The sequence below is a fragment of the Heterodontus francisci genome, chromosome 2, assembly GCF_036365525.1.
Source record: "Heterodontus francisci isolate sHetFra1 chromosome 2, sHetFra1.hap1, whole genome shotgun sequence".
Classification (NCBI taxonomy): Eukaryota; Metazoa; Chordata; class Chondrichthyes; order Heterodontiformes; family Heterodontidae; genus Heterodontus; species Heterodontus francisci.
In genome coordinates this window covers 109,219,623-109,247,339 of record NC_090372.1, presented here as the reverse complement: position 1 = coordinate 109,247,339, position 27,717 = coordinate 109,219,623, and the positions used below count along the sequence as shown (strand labels likewise).

Genomic DNA, 27,717 nt, shown 5'->3' with positions numbered 1-27,717 from the left:
ATGGCCAGATAATCTGTTTTTGTGATGTCAATTGTGGGATAATATTGGCCAGGACACCGAAGATTACCCTTTACTCTTCTTCAAAATAATGCCATGGGATCTTTTACGCTCACTTGAGAGGGCAGGCCAGGTTTCGGTTCAACATCTCATCTGAAAGATGGTACCTCTGACTACAGCACTCCCTCAGTACTGAATGATGTCATTAAACCCTAACTTTTTCATTTCAATCAAGCCCTTGCTGCTTTGGGCACGGACCTCACACACTGTCAAAATGGTGCGGACACGGTAAGTGTCATGCTGCCGATATTTTAACCCCTCACATGTCCCATTCTCAGTTGGCACAGGCGGATAAAATCTGGGCTTGAATTCATGAATTTGTCAGTTAATGAATTGGGGATCAAGAGCTTATGCTCGTTGTGCTCCTTTTCAGTACGAAACCTGAAAATACCTGCAAAACATGTCAATACTTACTTTCATTGCATGATAAATGACAAGGTGTCCAGTGACTATAAGATGTTACGATGCAGTCTTTTCTACATGGTAGGAGACAGGGTCTCACTGTGTCTGGTCGTACAGTTTCAGGACACCTGAAGCAAAAGAACAATTCTTTTGATAGATGTTCGTTAGAGGCAACTTATCTATATTTTAAAATGATTAATCAGCATATTATCCTGTATACTTTTTTGCACATTCTTAATTAAAACAAAAACTAAATACAGACTATCATGGTTATTTCCTAAATACTTTTTTAAAGAGGAAATTCATAACTTACATTCATAAGATCTGTTGGTATAGATGTACTGCAAGTAGAAGCCTTTACCTTACTACCACTTCTTACCATTAACCATGAAATTTCCTACTATGAGAAAAATACCATAGAAAGGTTTCTTCTGGTTCAGAAAATTTATATTAGAACAATTAGCATTGTTCACAACACAATTTGGGCTGAATTTTGTATTCGTGTTGCCGGGAGTGGCGGCGGGCGAAGAAAATAGCAACCTGCATGCTTGGGCTGCGCACCACCACGAGCTTCAGCCCGGCGTCTCATTATAATATGCAGGCCGGCCTCACCTCTCCAATCATGTGGCAGTGGCGGCCTCCGTGATGCCATCATCAGCGTCACCTGTTTCTGCGCAGACGTTGGGGCCATTTTAAAGGGCTGCCAGGCCTTCATTGACAGATCAAATATGACCCCGTCCCCTCCAACTGCAACAAAAGATAAAGTTCGACATACCGCTCCTCCCCCACAATTGCACCAGGAAAGCCCAGATTACCCCTTTTCCATCCCAACTGCACTAAGTCCAGTGTTGACCCCTTTCATCCCTCCCAACTGACCTAAGTGCAGAGTTCAACTCTTCTGCCCCCACCCCACTATACTGACAATGCAGAGTTGATCCCTTCCCCCCCGCCCCCCCCCAACCCCTCACTTCACGACAAATGCAGAGGTCCCTCCTTCCCCACCTCAATGGTGACACCTTTCCCTGGACGGAAAAGTGAAGGCGGGGAGTGCGCACATAGCTTGGAAGATCCAGAACTGCCGGTAAGATTGCCCCGGCTTCCATTTAAATGTATATAAATAGCTGATTTGAAAATTGAAATGTGGATCCCGCCACAGAGCAGTGGACGTGCCACCATGTAACTTCTCCGCTGCTGGGAAGATCGGCCCCAGCATTCCCGGTGTCAGGCTCCGTGGCAGGCCGCTGCTGCTCTGATCTTCCGGCCCTCCTCCCGCCATGGAGCCCGACTTCGGGAGCTAAACAAAATCCAGCTCTTTGTGTCTATTAAAGTAGGCCTGTTGTTTGCAACAGATTAGACTGCTCCCATTGATTTTTATTAATGCTGTTATTAAATTTAAGCTATTGCTGTAATCAGCCTCCAGATCAGTGGTGACAAAAGTGATGTAACCTCATGCATCTGTGTTTACAAATAAGTTTTTTGCCAGGCAAGATTGATTTGTGAGATAACACAGTTCCTACAACCAAGAGGAAACTAAAATCAATCACACATTTTTTTAGGATTCTGTTAGGAGCAAGTGAAGGCAAGGTGGAAATATATTTCAAATGCAGTGCTTTGCTCATGTCACAAGTCTATTGTAATCCTGCCAGCTGGAGAGAAGGGGCTTTGACCTGCCAACAAATTCTTGTTCTATTGGATCAGGCATTCATATGGCTGCTCCCTATGAGAACCCTGTACACAGTAAAATGAAGTGTATTATGAATGTTCTTGCTTGTTCATGAATTAATTAGGCAGTTTATTGGCCATTGTCTATCCAGTGTTTTAATTCAGCTACTAAAAATAAAAATAATGACATGAAGACTTGTCGTCTAAAACATGACATTCTTGCCAGAGACGCCATTACTCAGTTTAAATCATAAACACAGCCTATAGTTATTGTTTTCAATACAAAATCATGTTTATTTTAGAGATATTTTTGTACTATTTTTCACTGTGTTCATTCAATAAATTTAAACTGACTACTTAGGTAAGTTAAGCATGAAAGGTAAATTGTTGCACTAATAATATTTGTTCTTCAGACAAAAAGGGCTTATTTCTGCAACTGTACTTGATGTTCAGAACTCACTTTTATAATTGGAAACATATATTTTACTAATAAATGTTTCTTTAAAGGATAATTGATAATTGCCAATATTTATGGGTAATATGTTCATATAACATTCCTCTGTTGTTTTAATGGAGGGGTTAATGTTCAAAATAAATTGGGTAATACCTCAAAGTGCTCTGCGGTGCTTTTCAATGTGAGGGGTACTATATAAATTGTTAATATTTAACACATTTGTATAAAGTTCCGTTGCTATTTATTTTAAACAGTTTAATGATGGTGTTAGGGGAGCACACAGAGGAATTATATGCATAGTTTTTAACTAAAAGAAATTAATAGAGTTATACAGAGATACAGCACTGAAACAGGCCCTTTGACCCATTGAGTCTGTGCCGACCAACACCACCCATTTATATACTAATCCTACATTAATCCTATATTCCCTACCACATTCCCACCATTCTCCTACCACCTACCTACACTAGGGGCAATTTACAATGGCCAATTTACCTATCAACCTGCAAGTCTTTGGCCATGGGAGGAAACCAGAGCACCCGGCAGAAACCCACACAGTCACAGGGAGAACGTGCAAACTCCTCACAGGCAATACCCAGAACCGAACCCAGGTCACTGGAGCTGTGAGGCTGCAGTGCTAACCACTGCGCCGCCAATCAGTTCTCTCAGTTTTTAATAAGAAAAAAAAATACATGATTATCCCCGCCTGGAACATAAACATCATTGATGCATTATCAAATGTTTTCATCTGTATTAGTACACAATCTTCTCTCTTCTAGTTTAATCGTGACCCCCTTTCTAATCCTGTGAACTACAAAGCATACATAAAGGTTTCTATACATAGTGGTTTGGAACAGTAGAATGGAGAGGCACCTTTTTACAGTTCATTGTAAAAATATTTTAGCCCTTAACTTTCATTGATGTTCTCCCAGTCTCCAACCATAGCTTCAGCAGGAGATCAGTGGAATGGCCTAGAGAAACAGCATTAATGGCCAGATTCAGCCATGCTGTTTCCCTAGGGATTCTGTCCATCACCCACTAAAGTTAAGGCTGGAGATTGGAAGAACTCCTCTCCCCCACCCCACCACCCTATAGAATGTCAAGGCAATTGCCTTTTTTTTAAAAACGTGAAATAAGTTTGTGTCAATGGTGCTGTTCACGAGCCCATTTTACGAAAACAATTCAATCAAAACAGTTTTTCTCTTTCAATTGGATAGAGAAATGCAAGATAGTGCTCATTTGAGGTTTTGGATTGAAATATTGATTTTCTTTTGCAATGTGCTGAAGGTCAGGTTAAAATCAAATGATATGAAGTAAAGTGTTTTCCAACAGAGATGGGTGAAACTAGACAAATCCTACAGTGTTTTCTTATTGATTTGATTATACAATGATAATCCCTATTTATCAGGAGAGTACAAGAAGCTTCGTCTTTGCAGTTTTCATGAGAAGTGTCTTTGTTTAATCTATGATTAGAAAAAAAAAGCTTGCGCAATATGCAGGATCAAGATACAGTTGTAGTTCTTCTTCCTGAATAATCTAACCCTTTAGTGCTCCTTAGATGATTTGATCTGTGTGAGGCTTATGAAAGATTAAAGGCCATTACATCTTTATGAAAACAGGAGCAACATGTGTGTCAAATTTGTCTAGTGTCATTTCAAACTAATCTGGCATGAACAGAGAAGTCACTAGTGAGAAATGAATAGTTTGTTTTTCCGCTTTGATATGATAATCCCATTAACTATCATTAGAACATTCATGAGAAGTTTAAAAAGACCAGTATTCATCTTTCACTAGTGCAGGTGCTTTTATCTTACAGATTTCAATTTTTCAGGGGAAAGTAAGAAAATAAACAAAAGAAAATTAACCACATTTTATTCTGAACACGTTTTGTATGCGTGGGAGTTGACATTGTATTCATTCATTTTTAGCTGTTGATGTTAAAAATGATTTCCATATGGAATTATTATTCTTTGCTCCCTAGGAATAATACTTAGTGCTCATCCTTTGAGAGAACTAAGCTAAACTGGAAAAATGATAATACATTTTGTAGAATTGATAAGAGCTATTTGCTAAGTGTAAAGAGTTAAAATTTGTTGCAGTTTCAGCTCTCTTTTCGAGCTCTCTTTCAATAATCAGTTTCTCGTATACGACCTGAAAGCTGTACATTTGTTATATTCTATCATGAAGGGAAGCAGCCCAGGGGCTAACAATTCCCAAATTACGGTAATCTATTCACTGAGCATCACTTACAATATGCTACCAAATTCTCTGTGAAATTGCAGATATTGCCCCTGGAAACAGGAATTTGCAGACTAACATAATCAATATCTTTATTTATAAATAAATAGTAACGTGTAGCACAAAAATCAGCAAATACACATACAATGGAAGTGACCATACTCAGTCAGTATCCCTTTGTCGTGCAGCTTCAGAATGTGACTCTGCAAAATTGATGGCGCAAGGGTTAGATTTCCAACCGAATTCAGCATATTTCATGTTCCCACAAACATGCTACATTAACCACTCTGTAAAAGCAGGACTGTGTGGACCTCCTTCTTATCACATACCAGATTTAGAAGAGCTTTTTTGCTGTTTAACACTCTTAAGGGTCAACACCAAAACTTGTGTACCTCTTGATGCAGATGCTTTCAAACAACTGGATATGCCTTGTGCTGAAGAATCCTGATGGCCTTGTGAGGATGGAGCCTTTGCTTGCCCCCATTGTTTTAAGGGAGTCAAATTGCCAGGAGTAGCAACACCGTATGTCAGCAGTTCCTGTGGCTCAGGGCCTCAAAGGGTCCTGGCTTGTAGATGGCATAGGCAAACCTGCTCAGGCAAAGTATACGTAAAGGGCCTGAAGTGGGACCGTCTGGGAGTCCAGGCCAGGATCAACGCCTGGATCCTGAAAAAGATTGTATTTTGTTTATAGTTGTAAAGTAATTCCATTTGTGAAGGGGTTGCCAGTGTCATCTGTTGTTTGTAAGGAGTATCTGACACCCTTCTCACCCACCCACCAGTCATGTGACTTTCCAACATATTTCTAATGGTGTATGCCCTAGATATACCCTTAGTAATCAGAATAAAAACGGAAAAGTACGAGTAAATCACTGCTTCACCTGAAAGGAGTGTTTGGGGCCTTGGATAGTGAGGAGAGAGGAGATAAATGGGCAGGTAGTACACCTCCTGCGCTTGCAGGGGAAGGTGCTGTGGGAAGGGGACGAGGTGGTGGGGGTAATGGAGGAGTGGACCAGGGTGTCGCGGAGGGAATGATACCTTCGGGATGCTGACAGGGGAAGGGAAGATGCCTTTGGTAGTGGCATCACGCTGGAGGTGGTGGAAATGGCGGAGGATGATCCTTTGGATGTGGATGCTAATGGGGTGGAAAATGAAGACAAGGGGAACCCTGCCTTAGTAATCAGGGTGGCTACTATTGTCTTTGCCTGACCATGCAAAGTCTGCCGGATCAGCTGTTCTTTGTAAGTGTGATCTTGGTGTTATTCCTGGGTTGGCTGGTCTATGAATTTTCAGGGTTAAATATATTAAAAGTCTTTTCTCGAGCATGCAGTTCCTGTTTTTATGCTTGCTTCCTGTGTGCTACAGTTCACCATCATAGGGATGAATTTTGTTGAGCTCCCGATGTTGGGCTCCGTGGAAGATCGTGGCAGGGACTGGCCATGGAGCCCAACACCGGGATTGCTGGCCCGATCTTCCCGGCGGCAGCGAGGCTCCGTAGCGGACCCCCACCGCTCGGCAATGGAACCCGACTTAAAATATTGAAATTAACTTACTGTGTACATTTAAATCCAATCCCCATGATCTTATCATTGGGTCTGGATCTTCAGTGCGATGGGCGGCATTCATACGCCTTCACTTTCCTGCCCAGGGAAAGCTGGCGCCCTGAGGTGGGGAAGGGGGGGAATCAGAGCATTTATAGTGTAGTGGGGGGAGGGTGACCTCTGCACTTTGTGCAGTTGTGGGAAGAAGGGGTCAACTTTGCAATTTCAGTATATAGGGGGTTTGGGGGGTGGGGGGTACAATGGGACAAACATTTATTTTTAGTGTAGTGGAGGTGGGGGGAATGGGGGCATCTCTGCATTCACTGAGTATAGAGTCATAGAGTTATACAGCACAGAAACAGGCCCTTCGGCCAATCGTGTCCGTGCAGGCCATCAAGCACTTAACTATTCTAATCCCATTTTCCAGCACTTGGCCCGGGAGAGCAGAGAGGTTCAAACGAGCCCTGAGATGGAGGAGGTGAGCCTGCACGCCATATCTGGAGTCCCCCTCAAGGTGATTCCAATGTGGACGTCGGCCCCTCGCCCCTCCACCAGTGAGTCAAGTTCCAGCAGCCACGACGTCTGAGGAGAGTTCTGCACTGACACAGGATTCCCCCTGTCTCGTGCACAAAGAGGACATCTGCCAAAGTCATCAACAGCCAAAGGGCAATCAGATCAGCAGCCTTCCTCCAGTCAGGCTGCTAGTGCAGAGGTGGCACTGCAAAGGAGCATCCGCAAATGTCTCAAAAAGACACCGTGACACAAATGGGTCTGCACAGGTGACACTACACTGTAAAATGTTAATTCACTAAATGTTCTTCACTAACGTGTGTGTTGTTTTTACTGTGTGAATGAAGTGTGCCAACATGTACTGATCATGTCTCCTCCCATTACATCATTGGCCTTTCAGAACTGCCAATGTATGGAATAACATCATTGCCATGCCAGTATTACTCATTTGCATCTCCATGGATACAGTAACATGGACAATGACTCAGCCTGCTGCGACCAGTAATGGTGGAAACAAAGATGTTGCAGATGTGGACTGCTGTACAACAGGTGAAGCAGGGTGCTGTGTGGCTTGCAGAGCACATGGTGGTTTTTAAGGTGTGGAGAACCTTTGATCAATAAGGCATTGCTGTGCATCCCTTGCCCACTGCTCGCACTGCAAGCAGCACCTGGACGCTCCCTGTCCTCCCATGCACCTTTCCTGCTGTAAGTTCTCTGTGTCCCCATCCTCTGAGGAGGAGTCCTGCTCACATCTCTCCTCATCCTGCAAGGCCTCCGCCCTACTGAATGCGTAGTTGTGCAGAGCATAGCAGACAGCAAGTATAAGAGCTCTCTTTCCGGTTCATACTGCAGGGCACCACCCGATCTAGCCAGGCAGTGGAAACTCATTTTCAGCATGTCGATAAACTGCTCAATGGCGGCAATTGTTATGCCTTGGCTGACGTTGTATCTCTCCCCTGCATCACTGGTGCCAGGAGCCATGTCTGCAAGGGGTAGCCCTTGTCTCCAAGGAGCCAACCTTCCATCTGAGCCAGTTCAGTGAACAGCAATGACAGCTGGGACTGGCACAGGATGAAGGCGTCATGGCAGCTGCCTGGAAAGCGGGCACAGATTTACATGAAGCATTTCCGATGATTACACATTAGCTGCACGTTGAGCAAGTGGAAGCCCTTACGGTTTACGTATGCCACTGGTAACCCAGTGGGAAACTTGATGGCCACATGGGTGCAGTGTATGAGCCCTTGCACCTGTGGGAATCCCACGATGGAGCCGAATCCAATGGCCCCTGGGCCTGGCTCTCAGGGCCCATCCTGAAGCAGACATCGTCACTGGTCTTCCAGTACAGGGCTTCGGTGAGCTCCCTGATGCAGCAGTGCACTGCTGACTGTGTGACCCCACAAAGGTCTCCGTTGGGTCCCTGAAATGATGCAGAGGGGTAGAGGTTAAGAGCTGCTGTCACTTTGAGGACCACAGGCATAGGATGACCACCGAAGTCCACGGGCTGCAAGTCATTGTTGAGCAGGGTACAGAGACGTGTCACCACCTCTCTTCACATCCGCAGTTGCCTCTGACACTGGTGCTCAGCCATCTGCAGGTATGTCATGCGGGACCTGCAGATGCAAGGTGATCTGTAGTGGCGAGTTCTCCTTGGGGGGCTGCTGCTGCTCATGACCGGGGGTCTTCACTTGGGCTGCACCTACCTGTTGGTTTTGCCTGCAGAGCATATGGCTCCTCACGACAAGAGGATCAATGAATATAGGATGAACCAGCCCCATCTCAAAGCTGCAATTAAACTTGGTAACTTCACATCTTCGAAGGTACCTAACAGGGCAAAGATTGATGTTGACTGGTACATCATGTGCTTTCAGGCATCAACTATGTGGTGTTGCAGTGCATTGCCCGTCTTAGCTTTCACTAAGAGTGGCACAGTATGACCACATTCAGATTGTATTAGTTGCATCGATTGGCCCAGCAGCCAGATTACCTTTAAATGCCTACCGCTTATGGCACTCTCCCCACATACAGGGTGCCTGGAGTGCCATTGCTCCTTCACTCACACAAACATTCAATGGCGCAGAGTGCCCTGTTTTACGGAGGGAGGGTATGCAGTAGCTCCCTTTACGCCTATAGAGTTGTGCCCCCTTTAATGCAATCCCCCTCCCCCTCCCCCTCCCTACACGTATGCAGAGTTGTGCCCCTTTAATGCACTCCCCCTTCCACTTCCCTTGATGCCTGCAGAGTTGTGCCCCCAGTAATACCATTCCCCCTTACACTTCTCTTCATGCCTGCAGAGTTGTGCCTCCAGTAATACCATCCCCCCTCCCAACTCCCTACACACGTATGCAGAGTTGAGACCTGTCTCGCAAGACTTCCTTCACAGGCTTTGAGCACTGCAACCTCTGTCCAGCTGGCTTTTATTCGTTGGGAACGGGATGGCACATGAATGACGCCCGTTCACCGGAATATGTGGAGCTGTTGACTAAGAGGCAGCGGAATGCATAAGGAGGCAAGGTAAGTAGCACTTAGAATATTGAAATTGGGCTCCCATCGCCGAGCAGTGGTGGTTGTGGGCGGGGGGGGGGGGCGCCCCGAGGCCTCGCCGTCGTCGGTAATATGGGGTGGGGCATTCCCGCGGTGGGCCTCTCCCTGAGGCACTTTTTGCCACCCCGCCACGAGCCCTGACATCCGGGGGAGGGGGTCGGGGGGAGGGCGTAAAATCCAGTCTGTTAACTCTGCTTCTCTTTCCACAGATGCTGCCTGACCTGCTGAGTATTTCCAGCACTTTCTATTTTTATTTCCTATATTAAGTCCCACTTGTCCACCATCAATCCTTACTGACTCACAATGACTTCCAATCCCGCATACCAGAAATTTGAAATTATCATCCTTGTGTTTAAATCCCTGCACATCCCTATAATCTCCTCTAGAGGTACAAACCCCAAACTCTCTATTGCACTTGTTCATCTCCTCTCCCTTTGCCCCACCACTGATGGCCTTTAGCCACCTCGGTCCTACACTTTGGAAAATGAAGACTACTTTTAAAATGGATACAGACTTCCTCTACTCCATTGCTCCAAGCTAAACAGATGCAAAGGAGAATTGAAAATAACCAATAAAACTGAATAAAAAGTGGGATTAAACAGAGACAATGAATTAATATTAGTGCAATATTGAGCAGGAACCTGCAGCCACTTTTGGGTGATCAAGTATTCTTAAATGCATTGCACAATTAATGACTTTCTTACATAGCTCAGGCCATAAGTGGAACCCAGATTACGTTTATTCGCGAGTTGGCACTGATTACTGTCCAATTGTAAGTGAGTAAATGCACATATATTAAAATTGAATAAATTAAATTATTTTAAATTAATCTAGCATGAAGGAAAGATTAGTTCACACTAATGCTATCACAATGTCATGGTACTTTATACTGCAACACATAAAATGCATAGTACTCACAACCATATGGATACTTCTATTTCATAATTCTTGTAAACCATTGTACTTATGATAAGGTAAGGGATAAAAATTTGAATTGAATTACTGCACTGTCAGAAAAGCAATATTCATGACATATCTAATTAGGACTAGAAATTATGGTCATGATTGGGATGTTTTTCTCTTGGTGAAATATGAAGGTGAATATAGTTGAAATCACAGAACAGTCCAAATGTCTTGCTACATAATTTTTACGACTGCTGATGTTTTAAGATTAATAGCACTGCGCTGTAGGGAATAGCTCCCAGATTCTCAGACTCCTAAATGTCTTCTTCACAAAATAAGATTTAATAATCCAGAGTCTGTCATTGTGACTTTCTTCTTCATGATTCTCAATATCCTATTTAATGAAGTATAAATCCGTTTAAAAATCCAAATGTATCAGGCTCATAGAAGTTATACTGTATGGAAAGAATTAACACAAATTGCATGCAGCTATGTATTTTATTCCAGTTAGTTCTCTGAAGTATTCTTATTCAAGCTTAGCCCTGTTTTGAGAAGTGGAAAAGCAAGCACCATAAGCTTCCAATTGGCTGCTTTTTACAAAATACATTAACATTTTCTATCTGCTCTTTGCAACAACTAAATCTCAGAAGTCAGTGCTGTTTAAACTAAAGCTCCATCACTTCACAGAAATAAGAATTAGAAACTACAGCAGGTAGTAACCATTTCCAAGAAGGTTGCTCTGTGAGCTACTAGGAGATAGTGGCTAATTGTGGGAGACTCGATATGAAGGAGCATGGAGGCGCGAGGTTTACTCCGCACCCAATCCAGCTAGACTACATCAAGCATATTGAGACTCATTCTGTTCTCCAGGATGATTTTGGAGTAGTGGATTGTTTTAACAAAGGAACGATAACCAGCTGCTTCTTTTCTCCACTTCTTAAACCTTCTCTCCCTCCAAGCTCACCTCCAACAAGTGCAAGGAGCTCAAGGACTTCTTTGTTACCAAGATTGAGACCATCAATTCAGCAGCCTCTACTACTTTCTCCCTTCCTCTTGCCAACTAAACCTAACCTCCCTTCAGAATCTCACTTGCTATAGCCCTAAATGTGTATGTCTCTATTTCTCTCTAGCTTCTGTCTAATCTCTCAAAATGCCCTCTCCAAGCTCATCTCATCCAATGAGACCCACCTCCTGCTCTCTTGATCCCATTTCCATTAAATTGCTGACCACTCAACTTTCTTGGCCCCCGTGCTAGCTGACGTCGTAAATGTTTCCTTGTGCTCAGGTACTGACCCTCTCCCTTTGGCCTAGCATTATTATCACAGAATGACAGAATAATAGAGTGCAGAACAGGCCCTTCGGCCCATCGAGTCTGCACCGATGCATTAAAACACCTGTCCTGTCTACCTACTCCCATTTGCCAGCACTTGGCCCATAGCCTTGAATGTTATGACGTGCCAAGTGGCTATTATTTCCATCACCGAGGATCACATTTTTCACCTCCATAAATTTTCACAAATTCACCTCCATAAACCTTTTCCACTTCTCCATCTCCCTCTTTTCCTTGAAGTGCCTACTTTAAAACCACCTCTTTAACCAAGTCCTTAGTCATCCTTCCTAATAGCTCCATCTTTGGTTCAGCATTCATTTTTTGATTATACTTCAATGATCTGCATTTGGATTTACTTCTATGCTAAAGGTGCTGTATAAATGCAAGTTGTTGTTGTTAAGGTTAGCACATTGTTGCATTGGAATGGCAAGCATCCAATGCACTGTTGTTCCATATTGTACATTCTATAAAGGCAATTGAAGTTTTCCTTGTGAGTAAATGATGTTCATTGAGATGTGTTGATCAGATTGTTTTATAATAATAAAATCTGAATTGTGTTAATATTGATTGCATTATAATTTAGGTTAATAAAAGCAAAATACTGCAGATATTATAATTTAGGTTTATTGGGATTTAAAATAAATAGAAGTATGGTGGGGGTGAAATTTGTCTTTTCCAAGTAGATTGAAACACAGGGAATTGGCAGCTTATTTGTACACTGAAAAGAAAATCGGGTGTGGTGTAAAATGGGCTACTGATTATTTAAGAGCATGTTTTGCATTACTGGTGAAAAACAATTTCACCCCCTCTTCCTCCATAACCTGTTTCAGTTTGGTTGTGTGAAGCACAAAGTGTTGTAACAATGCATCTTTATATTGACAGTCTGTTGCTTGACTCTGTTTGAAACCTAGCTCTTTGGCCAAGCTTTTACGCAGCCCTCCTACTATCTCCTTCTTTGGTCCAATGTCCATTTTTGTCAGATTACACCTTGTTAAAGTGTCTTTAGGCATTTTTCTAGCTTATAGGCTCTATGTGAATGCAGGGTCTTGTTATTTTTGCCTTCCCAGTAAAGCTTAAATTCATTATAGTCAGTCTTCACGAGCAAAAGATCCATGGGTGACCAAATCAACATATAAAAGCATTTACTATGCAGATTAATGGTGATTATTCTGGATCTACAGGTCAAAAAACATTCATGCTGCCTGCCCAAATCATTACAGCAAGGAATGATAAGCATTACTGCAACTTGACTGAAAGAAAGACTTGCATTAATATAGAACCTTTCATGACTCAATATGTAACAATGAATTAATTACCAGAGGTTATGATAGGCCACAGAGCTGAATGCAAACTATTATCTGACCTCTACACAATCAATGTCTGTGCTTCAACACAGCAAATATTTTATGTGCTAGATTTTGCCTTATAAATGGGATAAGAAATTCCCAGCCACAGCATTTGGAACATCTGAATTACATTCTTCCAAAACTGGGTTGGAACGTATGGATTTATTTTAACATTATTATACAATGTGAACACTTCTGTTAATTAGAACATAATATTTTAGATAGCTTTCTTTAACCCAAAGCAAATATTATCACAGTTTTATTGAGAAATTACTATGCCTTTACTTTTTTGGTCCAACTTGTCCCACGTTGACTCTCACACAAATAACCTTTCTAGTTTGCATTCCCACAGCACAGGTTGCCTCACCACTCCAGCTGGTGCTTGAATTAAGAGTAGCTACAGACAAGTCTTCAATACAGGGGCCCCAAGGACCAGCTTGCCAGTGATATACAGTACAGGGATGCTCATTACAGCTGCGTACTTCCTGTAAGGCACTGCTGTTTGGACACTGTGCTGCTCCTATTCAAAAACAAACAATATAAAAATAACATGTATTTGTCTTCAAAAACATTATTGGCAGTTTTCACACTTAAATAATAGACATGAAGCCAGCTTGAAACTAAACATGTCATTATCTATTCCATAGGGGTGGTACACTGATTCTTTTTTTTAATGTGGTACTGCTGTTCTTATTAATATATGTAAATGGAACAAGGTATTTGAGTGTACCTGTAATTTTAAACAGTCTTTTTTCTATTTGTGTGAAAAGTTGTGTATGATTTCACCACAGTAAATCACTTTATTTTTTACAAAAGAAAACAAGGTTCGCAACTCATAGCTGGACACAAGACTACTTATACTCGGAAAGTTTTTGTATTTAATGGCCTATTATTGACTAATAGTTCTTGTGTTTTTAATGCTGTAAATAGTAGAATCTAGTTTATTGGAGAAACAGATTGACTGCACATGGAGGGTAGAACATAGACTTGCACTCATCAATTATTCACATAATGGGTCGGATGTTCACAGCCCCGTGAAGATGGGTTGGAGGCGAGGAGGCCAGGATAATAGTGGGGAGTTACATCAGTATGGTTCCCAGACATTTTCCCGACGTCGGGGAGGTTTCCCAAGGTCGGGCTGGTAACAGGATCAGTTGCCCACTCCACGGAGGCAGGGAAACAATTAAAATGGTTAATGCCCCAATTGAGGGGTGATTATGCAGAACCAGAACTTTCTCGCCTGCGGAACAGCCTTCCACTGTGAGAGGAGACCACCAGATCATTGGAGGCAGCCTCTCTGTGACAGGTCAGGGAGCTATCGGAGCCAGAGGCTCCTTGTTCCAATGACAGGGCCGTGTGCCTGAAAAGCCGCAATCAAGGCTGCGTCTGATCCTGCGGAGGGGCTTCCTTTCCATTCCGATGTCCATACCAGCTTCGTAAGTCTTCAGTGCAGCTCTTCTGTGTTGGCCAACAAGGACGCTGCTCCCCAAGTCTCCTGGTGTGGGTGTCAAGGTTCCAGAGCTGCCAGTCCACTGATTGGGCCTGTAGCTTCAGGAGCCCATCCACCGTCCTTAGTAGGATGGGGAGAGCGTAGATGGCCAATTAGGAGGCCGCCTCCTGGAAGATTGTAACGCGGCCTCACTGCTGGCCTCCCCCATTTGGTCCCGACATCAGGAAAATCTAGCCCAGTGATTTCCCTACACCTTCAAGGAAAAATAATCCCTTGTAATTCACACATCTAATGGTGAGTAGTTATGAGGTAAAAGGCACAGCCCTGGAACAAGACACCAATCTACTCGTCCAATCAAAAACGGTGTATGGCGCCAAGGAACTGTCACCTCGAGGGAAAATTCAGAAAAGTGATAATGGAGGTGGGGAGAGTAGAATCAATGTGTTGCATTCAAACATCTTTGTGAAATGTTTGTCTAATAATGATAATGGAATGGTTTTTACTTTATTTTGTAAAACATATTTCTTTCGTATGCATGCACGCTATGGCTGATTATAGCTACAGTTCTTCACCTGGAATTAAGTGTGTCTGTGTCATATTAGTTGTTCGAAACATTCAATGGCTGATGAAGCATTAAACACAGCTGGGGTCAATAACACCTAGCCCATGAAATCATGACAAATATATCAGCACCAGCTAGACAGCACAGGCATATAACAGATAATACGGCAGAAAAATCACCTACCACTGCTTTGACAATCACATTTAACGTGTGTCGACACAATTACAATCAGGTGACATGACAAGCATAACTTGATGGATTCCCAGAATAAAGCTGAACATTAAGATATACAATTAGAGTAGTAACAATATATTTGTTCATCACATGAATCCCTAGAGAGCTGTTCCTTATTATAATGCATCTCAGTTAACCCACTGAATTAATTAGTAAAATTTATTAAGATACCAAGCAGTTGGAATATGCACAAATGATGTTAGTTATTGTTTTAATTAGACAAAAGCTACTAATTCTTTGTTCTTTTCACGAAGAGAGTAAAAGGGAATCTGTATTGTTTTACTGATTGGTGATCTTACCTTCACCTGCATATGCCAGAATTGAGCGTGCACGCATCTGTTTACCCTCGGTGGTTTTCCCAGAGCAGGTATATGAGCAGGATGACCACGCTGACCATTTGCTAAGAACACAGTCTCTTGGGCACGATACTTCACACGATACTGGGACGAGATAATTAGCTTCTCTGCACAGATTTTTGTCTACAACTTCTCCTGTGAACAGAAGAAACCCACCAACAATTCATTAGTTTAGAGTGAAAAGAGGAAAATCTGAACACTCATGAATAGAAATGCAAATGTTTGAGAGAAGTAAAGTAACTCATATCCTAATAACTGCAACTGTAAAATTTACAGTGCATCATTTCAATTATGAATATTGCCTCATGAGGATAAATAAAATCTATTACATTTTGCACATAGTAAAGTTCCGCAAACAGCAGTGACATAATGACCAGATCATCAGTTTTTTTAGGGATGTTGGTTGGGATAAATTTTGGCCAGGATACCAGGAATAAGTTCCCTACTCTTCTTTAAATAGTACCATGAGATTTTTTAGGCGCACCCGAGAAGGCGGACGGGACTTGATTTAATGTCTCATCTGAAGGATGGCATCTTCCGACAATGTGGTACTCCCTCAGCACTGAACTCAAGTATTAGTATGGATTTTATGCTCAAGTCTCTGGAGTAGTACCTGAATTCCAACAGTTGGTATAAATAAATGGTCAACTTGTTGCATTCATTATTCTCTTTCATAAAATCTAGAAAAGAAGCTTGAAAATTGCATAAATACGTTGATCTATCATGCACTACCAAAAGTACTTGAACAAACCAAAGCTATTTGAACAAAATGTTATATTTCATCTTCAAATTACAAAGTTTCAATAAATAATTCTTATTCAGTGCATTGGCTAGCATGATTGCACAAAATGTGCTTGCGTAATTTTAATGCAATCATTAATCTGCTAAATAAGTTACCAATTGTGTTAAAAGAGCACAGATAGAAGTGGGAAATCAACAAGCACATGGGAAAGGCTTCCACTGCTATGTCCAGACTGGCCAAGAGAGTGTGGGAAAATGGCGCACTGACACGGAACACAAAAGTCCGAGTGTATCGAGCCTGTGTCCTCAGGACCTTGCTCTACAGCAGCGAGGCCTGGACAACGTATGTCAGCCAAGAGCGACGTCTCAATTCATTCCATCTTCGCTGCCTCCGGAGAATCCTTGGCATGAGGCAGCAGGACCGTATCTCCAACACAGAAGTCCTTGAGGCGGCCAACATCCCCAGCATATACACCCCACTGAGCCAGCGGGGCTTGAGATGGCTTGGCCATGTGAGCCGCATGGAAGATGGCAGGATCCCCAAGGACACATTGTACAGTGAGCTCGTCACTGATATCAGACCCACCGGCCATCCACGTCTCCACTTTAAAGACGTCTGCAAACGTGACATGAAGTCCTGTGACATTGATCACAAATCGTGGGAGTCCATTGCCAGCGATTGCCAGAGCTGGCAGGCAGCCATAAAGGCGGGGCTAAAGTGTGGCGAGTCGAAGAGACTTAGCAGTTGGCATAGCAGTGACTGGGTTCATGAATCAATCAGCACTTCACCAATCTACTTTACAATTTCAGGAAAAAGAGGCACAGAATTGAAGGGGTGAGGCTGGCAACTGGAGGATGCACACCCAACTCAAGTCACTGAGCCGTCTGGAGGAGTTCAAGCGAGATAACGTGGACCACTACTCCATGGAGCCAATTGGAAAGGTGCAACCAGGTGGTCAAATTGCAGTGCAGTACACAGTCGTGCAACATTTTCTTCTTTCAATGAATCTGCAATACACTTAAGGGATTCTGGTAACAGGGAACTTATCAGGCGTCACAAAATCCTAAAATGCAGGCCAGTGTATCTTACAGATGTCACCTAAGGAAACTTAAAAACACCCAGTAGTATAGAAGTTCAAGTCAGAGTTTTCTCAGTCATTGAGGAGGGTTTTCTGCAAGATATAGCAAAGTTCCATGATGATCTCATTGGTGAAGTATCAACAATGAAGACATAGCTACTCAGACATGTACAAGTAACTGTGACGTGTTCCACGCATCCTGCTCTTTGAGTAAGCAAGTGTCTAGAGGGTCTATGGAGCCCTCCTCTAACAAAGCCACACTGGCCTCTACTCATGGCTAATTCTTCCTATCCTTTAACTACCTGGGACCAAAAGAAAATCCCAACAAAATGCCCATCCTATGTTTCCTTGAATTGTAGTTTAGAAAATAGTAATTATACCTGTTATGACCGGGTGAGGAAGGGGTCTCAGGCTTCCCCTCTAGGCTCTTTCCTGGTTTGGCCATAACAGGGTTTAACTTTTAAAACACAGTGTTTTTAGCTTAACACCTCAGTGAGTCCTTGCTTACTGCTATCTAATTGTAATTGCAAAATGAACCAACCAGACAGGTTTTCTTAGGTTTAAATAAGAAAGATGTAAGTTTATTAGTTTAACACTCTAACTCGGTTAAAATTACTAAAATATGTGACACAATCATGCTAACATGCATACAAGATAAGCATGGGGGAGGGTTTGGAGCAGTAAATAGAATTCCGTTACTGTCTTTAGTTTTGCTATAAAGTCCTTGGTTGGAATTGCAGTCTTGTAGTTCTTGCTGGGGCCCAACGCACACTTTCAAAGCTGCTTCTCTGAAATCAGAAAGCTGAAGAGGTGCTCTTTCTTGAGGCTCAAGCTGCTGCTGTGGGGCCCTGGGACTTTGCTTGAGAGAGGGACAGGGAGAGACAACTTCCTTCTCTTTGGTCTTCAAATTGCAATCTGCCCAAACCTTTTCGTGAGGCACAATTCAAACAGTTCCCAGTCTGGCCAGCAGGTAAGTCATGTGACTAGCTCTTTGTCTGAAACAGCATCATCTGTGAGGGTTGTTAATTTTCAAAGTTCTCCAGTCACACTCGGTGGAGTGTGGAGCTCTGGCTCTTACACAGACAAAGAAGGTTGATTATTATGATTGCCCAGACCACTCTTGTTAATTGAATCAGTGATCACTTCCATTGTCTCTCTATCCAACTGTCTCTTTGAATGCAAATGTGCAGCCATGTTTCAGCTGTCCAACTCTGTGGTCTTTTTTAAACACATTTTGTGCAATGTCCAGTAAAAGGGTTCAAATAGTGTTCCATCTGACGAAATTAATATGTTTCCATTTGGCAGGTGTGGTTTCTGTCACATAATGAAATGTGGAAAAAAAAATCTGAATTATTACCAGAAAAGGACCTCAAAAAGGCCCAGAAATTGAGTTCAGAATCAATGGCAAAAACAATGGGCTGGATTTTACCCTGATGTCAGGGGGGGTGGTGGTGGGGGTAGGGGGTCAGGGGGGCAACTCCATATCAGCCCTGTTTCGTACCCCCAGCTGAATTCCATGGTGGGCAGCCAATTAACTGCCTACTGTCAGGGTCCCCGTCCTATAAAGGATGGGGATTCCACCTCCAAGAGCTGCCGGCCAGAGAAACAGCAGCTCAGTAGTCTCTGAAGCACCACTGGGAGCAGTGGCGACTGCCAGTACTACAGGAGGCCCAGGACCAGGAGCAACCATGAAGCCACAGACTTCAGATAAGTGGGGCAGGATTACCAGGGCCAATCAGACAAGCCTCGGCCTGGAGTTGGACACTTTAGAGCAGGGCAGTGGGTGGTGGCATGGGGGTGGCCTTTGCTGCCAGGGGCCCTCCACAGGCCACAGATGCCCACAGACGAGGGACCCCCCCCACCAGCCCACATGGAGGTTGCCTGGAGTTACTGGGTGGCCTCCGCTCATTACGGAGATTCCCCTCGCTGCTGCTAAAATGCCAGTGGCAGCAGGAAGAAGCCCTTAAGTGGCTATTGGCCACTTCAGGGCTTCAATTGGCCTCTGGGCAGGAAGGCCATCCTTGTCCTTCCCTGCCCTGGACTAAATTCCAAATGTCAGAAAGGTGACAGGCAAGGAGTGCCCTGGCTTTCCTCACAATTTTATGGGCTACCCCACCCCACCTCTCTTCCCATTTCTACAGGGCTCATAAAATTCCAGCCGGAATAATTCAATAATTCAATGGAACAAATACCTTTAACTCTCCAAAGGGAAATATGGGGCTGGGTTGCCCCATCTCCATTAACATATTTTTGAAAGTCTACTGAGACTTGTGCATTGTAGCAACACAAACATTCCACTCTCCCAGCAGTACATGGTGAAGAAATATCAGGAAGGGCCAATTTTCCTCCAACCCCCGCACCCATCCATAGCACCTGGTGCACGCTCACACCATTGACATACACAAAAGCCGAAAATATACCTTTGGAGAGGAAGTTGTGATGATGGCATACAATGGACTAATTTTTCCCAATGGCACAGTGGAGACATGTGCTCCTTTTGACGGTGAAGAGTTGAGGTTAAGTGGCAGGAAGTGCATCAAACAAGGATATGGGGGTGAAAACCACCCTCTACTAAAAGCACAGGCACCAGCAGAATAGAGGAAGGTTGCCAACTGAGTCCATGGAGTTTGCTCCTTTATACCTGGCTACAAACAAGGTAGAAGCTCAATGAACTCAGGAGAAAGAAAAAGGTGACCGTGCTCCTCATTTTTGCACAGATTTCCTAGTATCACCGGCCTTTTGCTCAAACCCTTTCATTATACCAAAGCACATTAAGTTGGTTGATACAGAACTGCAAATAGATGTTCATGATTCCAGCCCAAGGTACTCTTCTGCTGTTAAGAGGTTTTTCAGTGGATCAGAAGGCATGGATGCAGAGGATAACTTGGTGTCCTAAGAACTATCACCCCCATGTTTCTTTTCCTTCCAAAGATGTGGGCACCGTGAATAACTGCGTAATAAAGGTATCTGTGATAATGGCTAATGATGTACATAATTTTTCTGTGATCAAGTACCCACCCAAACACTATTTCAGTGCAAACCCTTTCTGTTCTCTGTAGGTCACGAGGTTGATAGAAGCAGCTGTGATGGCAACATACCCATCTGCGTTCGAGTGAAAGTGGTGTCCTGTCTCTCTGATGCTTCCTTTCCTTATAAGCAAAGCATTAGTCACTTGCTTGATACATGCACACTACAGACTGCCTGATGTGACAGATGTCCCCTGGGGTCACGTGGAAGAATGCAGTGACATGAAAACTTCCATCTATGGGAAGAGCCCTCTCAGTCCTGCAGGTCATGATGCAGCTTCACATGGGGGGATTTACAAATGCAGGATAGGGACAATTGCAGGAAAAAGGTGTCATTGCATTTGTTCTTGTTGGTCCTTCACAATCTTCTCCTCTTCATCTAAATCATGAAGCCCATTCAGGACTACCAAAAAATACCCAGCTGCACCATCTTGCAATTCAAATGTCAGAAGTAAGCCAGAATAATGAAGGAAAGTATTAGCGGGGAAGGGGAGGAGCAAGATATATGCAAAAATAACAGATGTTGCAATTTGACATGAGATTTGATTTTAATTAATTACACTATTTAAATGAAGCTTGCACATGCCTGTAGTGCAAACTCATTCTCTTCCCCAAGACACCAATTGCAGAATGCAAGGAATCGGGTACACCAGTGAATGTAAATCCACATTTGGACCATTGCTCAGGACCATTATGTAGCATAAATGCACATTTTTATTGCCACGCAGTGAAAGTTATCTTTAACCTTCTAAAAATATATGCACTATCATATGTTACCAGTAAACATTAGTTTCTGCACATTTTTACATTTTTCATACTGAATACAAAACATTTTAAGTAGAACACAATGAAAATAAATGCAGAACCATACATCAAAAACAAGTCCAAGTAGAAACAGAAAGAATATTTTATTCTTTGAGGTTGTGTTCTTGCTGAGAAGAAACAGCATTGTATCATTATATACTTTATGATTCTCTTTTTATGAAGATATCCCTGGATAAGCATTTCCCTTTATTAACACATCTTGGACCAGCTGCCTGACTTCTCTCCCATTAAAGGATACAAGGTGCATGGTCTATTTCTAAGTCCCTATCAATGCATCCTGCAGCCAAGCTGCTTGGCATGACTGTCCTCTCTGACTGTCCCTTGTCCACTTGGAAATGTTACAGTTGTGCTCCATGTCGATAAGAAAGTCAGTCAAGCAGGACTCAAAACCATCTATGCACCATTGCACAAAATGTTACTGTGTTAACATTCAAAGCCAATTCGATTCCCAAAACAGAATCATTTCTACTGCACAGTATTCAATGCATAATTGAAAAAAAGTTAGTCACAGTGCAATTTTAGGAAAGCTCATCTTTTTAAATAAGTTTCTAAAGGCTAACTGTTTCTGCAAAGGAGCCAGACAATAAGTGAACACCACATTATAAAGACAGTAATTTGATTAAAGAGACCGATAACCTAAAGCATCTTTGTATTTCATGTGACAAAATAGCTTTGCTGAAGGACAATAGCTCATTGATCAGCAGTGAAGAGATGTCTGTTTTAAAAAAAAGTTGGTTTAATCAAGTATCATCTTAGCACAAACAAAGTGCATTTGATGACAAGCAGAAACTCCCACGAGGAGAAAAAATCAATTTCCATTCTACGATCATAGAGGATCGACCAATGTGAACTAAAACTGAGTGTGGAGAGAGAGAAGGGTCATTGAATTGGTTAAACTGCTGGAAATATTAGCAAGCTCCTACACCTTTTAGATTTGATCAAGTAACAATCTCACCACACAAATTACTATTTAAAGAAAAGCTCAATAAAGAAACATCAACTACTAAATCATATCAAATTGGTATTAAACAACATTTGGGGAACTGCATCTACGTAAATATGGACCCTTTACTCTCAATGCTTTATATTGGTAGCTGAAATTAAAACGGCCAACAATTCTACTTAAATTACCAGAAAGGTTGGTCTACATTTAATATAATAAATAAAAACAGAAAATGCTGAAAATACTCAGCAGATCTGGTAGCATCTGTGGGGAAAGAAATAGATTTAACGGGCAGGATTTTCCCTCCTGGAGTGGGAAACGGAAGTCGGACCGTTTCCAGCTTCCGAACCCACTCCTGGCGGGAAACAGTCAGTCATCAACCCAGAGTTGCACTGGGCACCCCCTTAATTGGCTTGGAGACGGGTTTGGTGGCTAATTAGGGGTTGTGGGGGTGGAACAGAGCCGGAAATCTTCAAGTGCGGGCTCAATTTAAACAGACCATGGCAGCCATTACTGTTGCTGTCGTTTCACTGCTGCACTGTCTGCAAAATCATAGATTTAGAGAAACCTGGGGTGGCTCAGGCGAGCCAGACGTCTGGAACCTGGGCAAGGCAGCCCCTCAATTCGCTAATGTGGACTTTGAGGTCGTCCTTGAGACTGTAACAGAGAGGAGGGAGCTCCTCTTCCTGGAGGGAGACAGGAGGAGGCTACCCACTCAGATTAAGCAGGCCTGGATGGAGATAGCTGACACAGTCAGCAGAAGGGGTGCGGTACGCAGAAATTGGATCCAGTGTCAGAAGAGGTTTAATGACCTGATATGTTTTGGCAAGGTGAGTGAAAACCTCAACTCTCAGGACAGGCCTCTAGGTATTCACCCTACAGACGACACACCAGCTGAGGAGCCTCACGGCATATGCTTCTCCTGAACATGGGAGGAGTGTGTGCCCAGGGCACTTACTGACCCTTCAGAATGGCTCAGAGCCATGCTGAGGACCTGCCAGCACTGAAACATGCTGTTACAAGCTCACAGGACAAATGTCTTGCTTTTACTGTGTGTTTATTGAACTGAATCTGTGATGGCTGCCTGCAGCGAGTGCCTCATGGTACAGGTCACATGACTGCGACAAGCCAGGAGTTGCATTAGTACAGTTTTGCATTTCTATTCGAAACATCCCCCTTTTCATACAAAAAAAACAAAAAAATTTGCATGCATTATCATTTACAATATGTGTTGCCCAAGTTACCCATGATGCACACAACTGCTCTCATACATTAGCAGTTCATTATTCTCGTCAGTCTCTGCACGTGCATTGCACCTATAGTCTTTAAATCATGCTGGTCTCTTAATGGTATGCGTGTACATTGTCATTGGCTGTTCATCTGGGTGATTTTCCTTCGCCGGGGAGTGTCGGTCCCGTGTCACTTGTTATTGCCGCAGTAACTGTTGTTGTTCCATTTCCATTGTTGGGGTGAAGTGGACCTCTGGGACTGATGGTTGATCTGTGGTTCTGTACAGATGAGTTCACATCTTACTGATTGGCTGCCTGCCATGATGGAACAGCTTCTCTAGTTGTGTGTATGTGCCTGTGGTTGCGACGGTATAGCTGGCCGTTCACTTCCACTGTGTATGATCGAGGTAACAACTGCTCTACGCAGGTTTCAAGTTGTCACTGGGCTGACTCTTGTTGTGAATGTTGAAGGTTTATACCCTGACTGGCTCCCCAATGTTCAAAGTGTGCCTTCGTGGCTTTCAAAATTTCTGCTGTCCGTTTTTTATGTTCTTCAGAGAGATTTAGGGTGGGATACACTTTGTAACAGTCTCTCCCCAACAGTGATAAAAGCGTAGCTACTCGTAGCTTCTCAGATTTGTTAATTAAAGCTGTTGCAATTTCGTAATTTTGCCATTACGAATGGGAAAATGCCAGTTCTGCTTTATATCACCTTTCATTTCGAGCGGAGCCAGGAGAGGAAAATTTATAACCATTGTGTCTTACTCTGTTCTTTCAGCTGTGGCCTGTTTGTTTGTTCCTTTTCTGTGGCTTCCTGTCGCTGTTAGCAGCTTTCGGCAGCTCTGAACATTCCTGTGTTCTTCTTTCAGTAGCTATGCTTCTATCCAGCTCTTCAACACTCAATCTCAGCTCCACTCTGACGCTATGTTACAAACACACAGGAAAACAGTCTTGCTTGTACTGTGTCTTTATTGAACTGAATCTGTGATGGCTGCCTGCAGTGAGTGCCTCATGGTAGAGTTCACATGACTACAGCAAGCCAAGAGCTGCATTAGTACAGTTTTGCATTTCTATCCCAAACACATGATGCTTCTAATGAATTGGAGCAGCTGGTATTGGACATAGAGGACAGCAGTGCCTTACCTCTTTCTCTTTTGTTCTTACAGTAGAAATGGGCTCATAATGCCCATATAAGGGCCCAGACTGGTGCAGGTGTTCCCTACTTTCATAAGATCACAGCTATGGAGGAGGGAGCCATGGATATTGCCAGGTTCGTGGACCATGAGGAAGTTTTGGCATGGCGAATTGGGCATCTGTGGTGGAGATTGTGACTAGAAAGTGCAATGTATCCATTAAGGGGGAGCGCAGAAGAATACCAAACACTGAGCTACACTGGGAAGCCTCAGCACTGCAGAGGCTTCTGCTCTCCAAGGCTAGTTCTCACAATCTCTTCTTGTGTCTCCCACAGGTGCTGGCATTGAAGCAAGGAGACAAACTCCCTCACCATCACCGGGCTAACAGTAGCAACTGTAGAGCTCAGAAGAAGTACTTTCATACCTCACAAGTGCACCGTCCACCAGTGCAAATACAGTCTGCTCGGCAGGTCCTCACGTGCAGTTAGAGAGGGAGGCACTGGGTGATGAGCATAGTACGAGTGTGCAGGAGGAGCTGCCAGAGGTAGAGGCAGCTGTGGGCAATTCCCTTTGGAAGAAAGAGGGCAGTCACCGCTCTGCTCAGCTGTACACAGAAAAGGGGCCTCTGGAATCACAGGAAAGGAGGCTCTACCCAGACCAGCAGCAACAGGTATGCTTCCACATGTTGAAGATTCCTGAGGCAGTGCAGGGACATGGGCAGAGAATGGGGAAGTCCATCCAACTCATGTGTGCCACAGTGGCTCAGGGCTTAGAGCATGACCTCCTCCATTGAGAGAGTGGCAAGCCATATGCAGTAGCACTTGCAGTGCGTGCAGGGACTGACGTACACAATCTTGCATGGACAGATCTGTGCTGCTGAGGGCACAGGGATGTCTGGAGGGGATGCCACTTGCTGTTCCCCTCCAGTCATCCAGAGCGCCAGCCAAGGGCTGAGAGAGTCCCCGAGGAGGATGAGGGTGCTACCCTTCATGGGGTGCCATCATTACCCTCAACCTCCTTGGCCCCTCTGACAGAGGGAGCATCTGTGCAGCAGAGCCCAGTGACGGAGGCTGCTCCTGCAATAAATCATGTGCAGCAAACTCTGGAGATGCCCCATAGGCACCTCAACGAGGACGACTGCCATGTGCATCTCGCCTGCAAGACAAGTCAAGTGAGCAGGCTGCTTCCACTTCCTCCAAGGCCACAAAGGGAGCACCGCATAGAAGTGGCTGAGCTAGGAGGCCACCGTGTTAGGCAGAGCATTGTGTGGGTCACTGGGGTGTCTTCTACCTGTAAGTGTGCACTATTTTTATGAGCTCCATGTAAATATTGGCACTTGAAGTTTGACGCATGAGCCTCCTTTTATTAAGGGCAGGAAAAGAAAAAAGGCATGAAGTGGTGAAGGGGAGCATGGGTACATCAATGGTGATGGTGAGAACTCTGGGCAGATGTGCATCCTTCATTGGCATTAAGAGTTTACATGTTCCAGGTTGCGTCTCCAATGGAATTGTTAGCACAGACAGCTCAAAGTGAGTTCCATACTATGTTGTTCCACCTGGGTCAGAGGGGCTCACTTGAAATGTGCTTGGATCAGATAATCCCTGATGTTGTTAGCTTCCTGACAAGACCCTTGAGCCCTGTGCCAGGTCTGGCCACCAACCTGTGCAGCCGAAACACCTCAGTGTTCTGGATCCTTCCCCTGCATCTCCTCTTGCACGTCCTGCTCCTCCTCTTCCTCTGATGAGCAGTAACTTCCAGGGCCTCGCCCTCAAGTTCCACATCTCTCTGGAGGGTGATGTTGTGGAGAGCACAGCAGACCACCACAACAAGTGAGACCCTTACAGGAGTGTATAGCAGGGCGACATCTGATCAGTCCAGGCACTGGAACCACATCTTCAGAAGCTTGATGGCCTGCTCAACCATTGTCCTAGTAAGCATATGGCTTTGGTTTTATTGCCTCTGTCTTGGGCTCTTGTAGAGGGGTGAGTAGCCATCTCTATAAGGGATATCCCTTGTCCACTAGAATCTATTCCTATTTGGGGGAGAGTGAAGAGCTCAGCAGCCTGGATTGCTGGAGGATGAAGGAGTCATGGCAGCTGTCAGAAAAGTGAGCACACACATGGCGGAAGCTCTTGTTGTGGTTGTAGACCAGCTGAACGTTGAGGGAGTGTAAGGACTTCCTGCTGAGGAATCTAACTGGGTGGTCACTGGGTGCCATGATGGCCACATGGGTGCAGTCGATTATGCCCTGCATCTGGGGGAATCCAGCGATGGAGGTGAAACCCAATGCCCTCTGTGACTGTGACGTCACTTCTGTCTGGAATTGAGTGTACTGTCCAGCTCTCGAAAATAGGGCATCAGTGACCTGAGAGATGCAGTGGTGTGCAACCATTTGTAAGATGCCACCAAGATCCATAGCAGATCATTGGAAGGAACCAGAGGTGAAGAAGTTCAAGGCCACAATGACTTTGAAAGTTACTGGCAGAGCATGGCACGTCTTTGGCGACGAGGAAACAGATCTCTGGGACCATCTGCCCAGAGAGTCGCAGTCTCCAGTGACACTGGTTCTCGGTCATCTTAAGGTAGCTCCTTCTTCACTGGTAGATCCTATGCTGAGGGTATGGCCTCTGTGTCCTCCGTGCCCCTCGTCCCTCTCCTGTGCCCTCCTGATGCCCAGGGCTCTGCCCTTCCTGGGAAGGGTATTGTTCCTCATGGCTACTGGACTCAAAATCTGACAGTCATAGCAACATAGGAGCAGGAGTAGGCCATTCAGCCTGTTGAGCCTGCTCTGTCATTCAATTAGATCATGGTAGATCATCTACCTCAACGCCACTTTCCTGCACTACTCCCATATCCCTTGATGTCATTAGTATCCAGATATCTATTGACTTCTGTCTTGAACATGCTTAATGATTGGGCTTCCACAGCCTTCTGGGGTAAAGAATTCCAAAGATCCACCACCCTCTGAGCGAAGAAATTCCTCATCTTAGCCTGAACTGGTCTACCCCTTATTCTGAGACTATGCATCCTGGTTTCTGGATTCACCAGCCAGGGGAAACATCCTATCTACATCCACCCTGCCACTCATTGTAAGAATTTTGTATGTTTCAATGAGATCACCTCTCATTCTTCGAAACTCTAGCGAATACAGGCCCAAT

The 27,717-nt window shown here is 44.1% G+C and overlaps 1 protein-coding gene across 1 annotated transcript in view; it reads right to left on the bottom strand.

The window, feature by feature from the left end:
- Positions 1-27,717, bottom strand: part of thsd7aa (thrombospondin, type I, domain containing 7Aa) — a 543,974-nt gene that overhangs the window by 143,957 nt on the left and 372,300 nt on the right. The window contains exons 7-9 of the mRNA XM_068051191.1: positions 15,527-15,718; positions 13,267-13,501; positions 472-587 (exon numbers count right to left, since the gene is read on the bottom strand). Coding sequence (XP_067907292.1) covers positions 472-587; positions 13,267-13,501; positions 15,527-15,718 — 543 coding nt within the window. The remainder of the gene's footprint in view (positions 1-471; positions 588-13,266; positions 13,502-15,526; positions 15,719-27,717) is intronic.